General features: G+C 48.6%; 1 protein-coding gene across 3 annotated transcripts in view; it reads left to right on the forward strand.

Annotated features, from left to right (window-relative positions):
- The first annotated feature begins 459 nt into the window (after positions 1-459).
- The window catches only part of WRB (tryptophan rich basic protein), a 16,855-nt gene continuing 14,058 nt past the window's right edge, over positions 460-3,256 (forward strand). Inside the window, exon 1 of one of the 3 annotated variants that reach the window (XM_011984169.1) lies at positions 460-672. In XM_011984169.1, coding sequence (XP_011839559.1) covers positions 571-672 — 102 coding nt within the window. In that variant the 5' untranslated portion in view covers positions 460-570. The other 2 variants (XM_011984172.1, XM_011984173.1) reach the window with 2 other exon arrangements.

Below are 3,256 nucleotides of genomic sequence, written 5' to 3' on the forward strand. Positions count from 1 at the left end.
TAATGATTGTGAACAGTGCAGTCTAATAAACTTATTTTTACAGGTATGCAATTGTGTAAATTGGTTAGACTTACTACAGTGTTTAGTTCTGGAACGAAAACGTAAGGCATTTTCTACATAACTGCTTGGAACACGACAGCTACGTGCTACTATAATTACGGTAGTTTTTTATTTATGGAAGAGTTTACCTTAAACTTATCTAGAATTAAAAGTTAAAGAAAGTACTAATTATGACAAAAGCAGGGAGTCGTTAGCACTTGAAACCAGAGTTTGGTACTATAAGGTTTTCAATTTTAAAAAGAAGGAGAAAAAGAAACACGGACGTCAGAAAAACTGGTTCAGTAGGAGTGGGGGCGGGTGCGAGAAGGCTACGGAATCCCCGAAGGCCCAGGAGGAACCTGGAACATAACCGCTCCAACTGGAGCGGGTGGTAAAAACGGCCCCGCCTCCTGCGAGGGCGACGCAGTGCGCAGGCGCGCTGGGCTTCACCCGCGCAGGCGCAGTCGCCTCTGCTGGCGTCGTCCCCATGGAGCTGCCGTAGCGGACCCAGCACAGTCAGGAGTATCCGGGATGAGCTCAGCCGCGGCCGACCACTGGGCGTGGTTGCTGGTGCTCAGCTTCGTGTTTGGGTGCAATGTTCTTAGGATCCTCCTCCCGTCCTTCTCATCCTTCGTAAGTGGCTGCCTGGCCTCCCAAGGGCCGGTGGGGATGCCACCTCAGTCCCCTGGCGGGTCTGGGAGTAGGTACAGGGGTCTCAACTGGGCGACTGAAGGCCAGATTCAGCCCGTAGTAGCGTCTTGGTTGGTCTGTAAGCTTTTTTGAGATAGTTGGTAGCGTCTAAAAGGTGCGACGCTTTACCCCAGAATCAGACTTTCTGGGTTCTAGGGTGGTGCGGGGAGAAACATCCGGCAACCCTGGGCCACGCTTTCACGGGGCAGGAATCTTCTCGCTGTGGGTGGCGGCGGCGAACCTCACATTGGGAGTTCCTGGTGCCCCGCTGCCAGCCTCACCCGTTTCCGTTAGTCCTGGTCCCTAGAGGCATTTGAGCAGCCCTCACCCAGGGTTTTCCCAGAGGCCTGGCGGGCGAAGTCAGCTGTTCCAGGTCCCGGAGAGATGGATCCTAGCGTCCAGGAGCCCACATTCTTGGGATGGGTAGGGTGGGAGACAGGTGCAGAGAGAATCTCAGTACAGCGTGATGCCTTCAATATCCAAGGGAGCAACCAGCTTGGGGAGCACTCTTTCTGCCAGGTAGTGAGTACATTACCTCCCTGTTACGGCTGCTGGGAGAGGCGAGTATTATCCCATCCTCCTTTACCTCCCGGAGGAGTCTGGCTCAGAGAATTTAGTAGTGGCGCTAAGTCATCCCCCTAGTGACTGGAGGTGGAGATTTGATTGCCTGTTGGAGCAGGGATAGGGATAGGGATTTGGTGGCAAATTGAACAGGGCGTGGTGGGGTGTGGTCATGGGAGGTGGGGGTACTTTGGGAACTGTCCCCGGGAATGAGCGCCCTCTGTATGCCCACAGCAGGAATGAGGAGCTGTTGGGCACAGACGGAGACCTCAAAGATTGGGCGCATGCGTTGTAGCATTGTCTTGGAAAACAGTTCTTGCTTTTCTCTCCTAAGATACATTGGTAATAGTAGAGTATATTTTATTCCACCAGTATTCACTGAGTGTCTGTTTTGTGCAAAACTCTATTCTTACTCTCTCCGTTGTCCTACTGTCTGCATTGTCCTGGAGACACAGGGAATTCTCTTTTAACCCCTGAGTCTCCTTCAGAATCTTTCCTGATGCTATCCAGTCTTTTTAAGATGATGTCTCAGGTCCTTAGCATTGCATAAAAGACTCCTGATGAGCTGGCCCATGCTCATCTTCTTATTTTTAATTGTAAAATCTACATAATATGAAATTTATCATCTTTATCATTTTTAGGTGTACAGTTCAGTGGCATTAAGTACATTCACATTTTTGTGCAACCGTTATCCCAGAACTTTATTACTATTTTTTTAAGACAGGGTCTGGCTCTGTGCAGTGGCACAATCTCAGCTCATTGCAACCTCTGCCTCTCAGATTCAAGGGATCCTCCCACCTCAGCCTCCCAAGTAGCTGGGACCACAGGCATGCACCACCATGCCCAGCTATTTTTTTGTATTTTTTGTAGAGACAGAGCTTTGCCATGTTGGCCAGGCTGGTCTCAAACTCCAGACCTCAAGCCATCCGCCCACCTTCGCCTCCCAAAGTGCTGGGATTACAGGTGTGAACCACTGCACCTGGCCCCGCTCCCAGAACTTTTTCTTTTTTCTTTTTTGGAACAGAGTCTCAGTCTGTTGCCTATGCTGGAGTGCAGTGGCCTGATCTTGGCTCACTGCAGCCTCCGCCTTCCAGGTTCAAGCGATTCTCCTGCCTCAGCCTCCCAAGTAGCTGTGATTACAGGCACCTGCCACCATGCCTGGCTAATTTTTGTATTTTTAGTAGAGATGGGGTCTCACTATGTTGCCCAGGCTAGTCTCAAACTCCTGACCTCAAGTCATCTGCCCTCCTTGGCCTCCCAAAGTGCTAGTATTACAGGCATGTGCCACCATGCCCGGCCCCATATCACAACCTTTTTATCTCCTCTGACTGAAACTCTCGCACCCGTTAAACAACTCTCCATTCCTGCCTCTCCCTGGCAACCTCCATTGTACTTTCTGTCTCTGTGAATTTGACTACTCTTGGGACCTCTGTCATATAAGTGGAATCAGACAGTATTTTTCCTTTTGTGACTGGCTGCTTTTCACTCAGCATAATATCCTTAAGGTTCATCCATGTTGTAGCATGAGTCGGGATTTCCTTCCCTTTTAAGGCTGAATAGTATCCCATTATATGTATAGGCCACATTTTGTTTATTCATCCATCTGTCTATGGACACTTGGGTTGTTTCTACCTTTTGACTATTGTAGATAATACTAAAATGTTTACAGATACCTCTTTGAGTCTCTGCTTTCAGTTTTTCTGGACATATACCCAGAAGTGGAATTCCTGGATCTAATTCCTGGATCTATGGTAATTCTACGTTGAATGTTTTTGAGAAACCACCATGCTGTTTTCCATAGCAGCCACACCATTCGACATTCCCACCAGCAATGCAGAAGGGTTCCAGTTGCTCCACATCCTTCAACACGTATTTTGTTTTCTTATTTATTTATTATTTTTATTTTTATTATTTTTTTTTTGAGACGGAGTCTCGCTCTGTCGCCCAGGCTGGAGTGCAGTGGCCG

This window comes from Mandrillus leucophaeus, unplaced genomic scaffold (assembly GCF_000951045.1).
Source record: "Mandrillus leucophaeus isolate KB7577 unplaced genomic scaffold, Mleu.le_1.0 Scaffold262, whole genome shotgun sequence".
NCBI lineage: Eukaryota > Metazoa > Chordata > Mammalia > Primates > Cercopithecidae > Mandrillus > Mandrillus leucophaeus.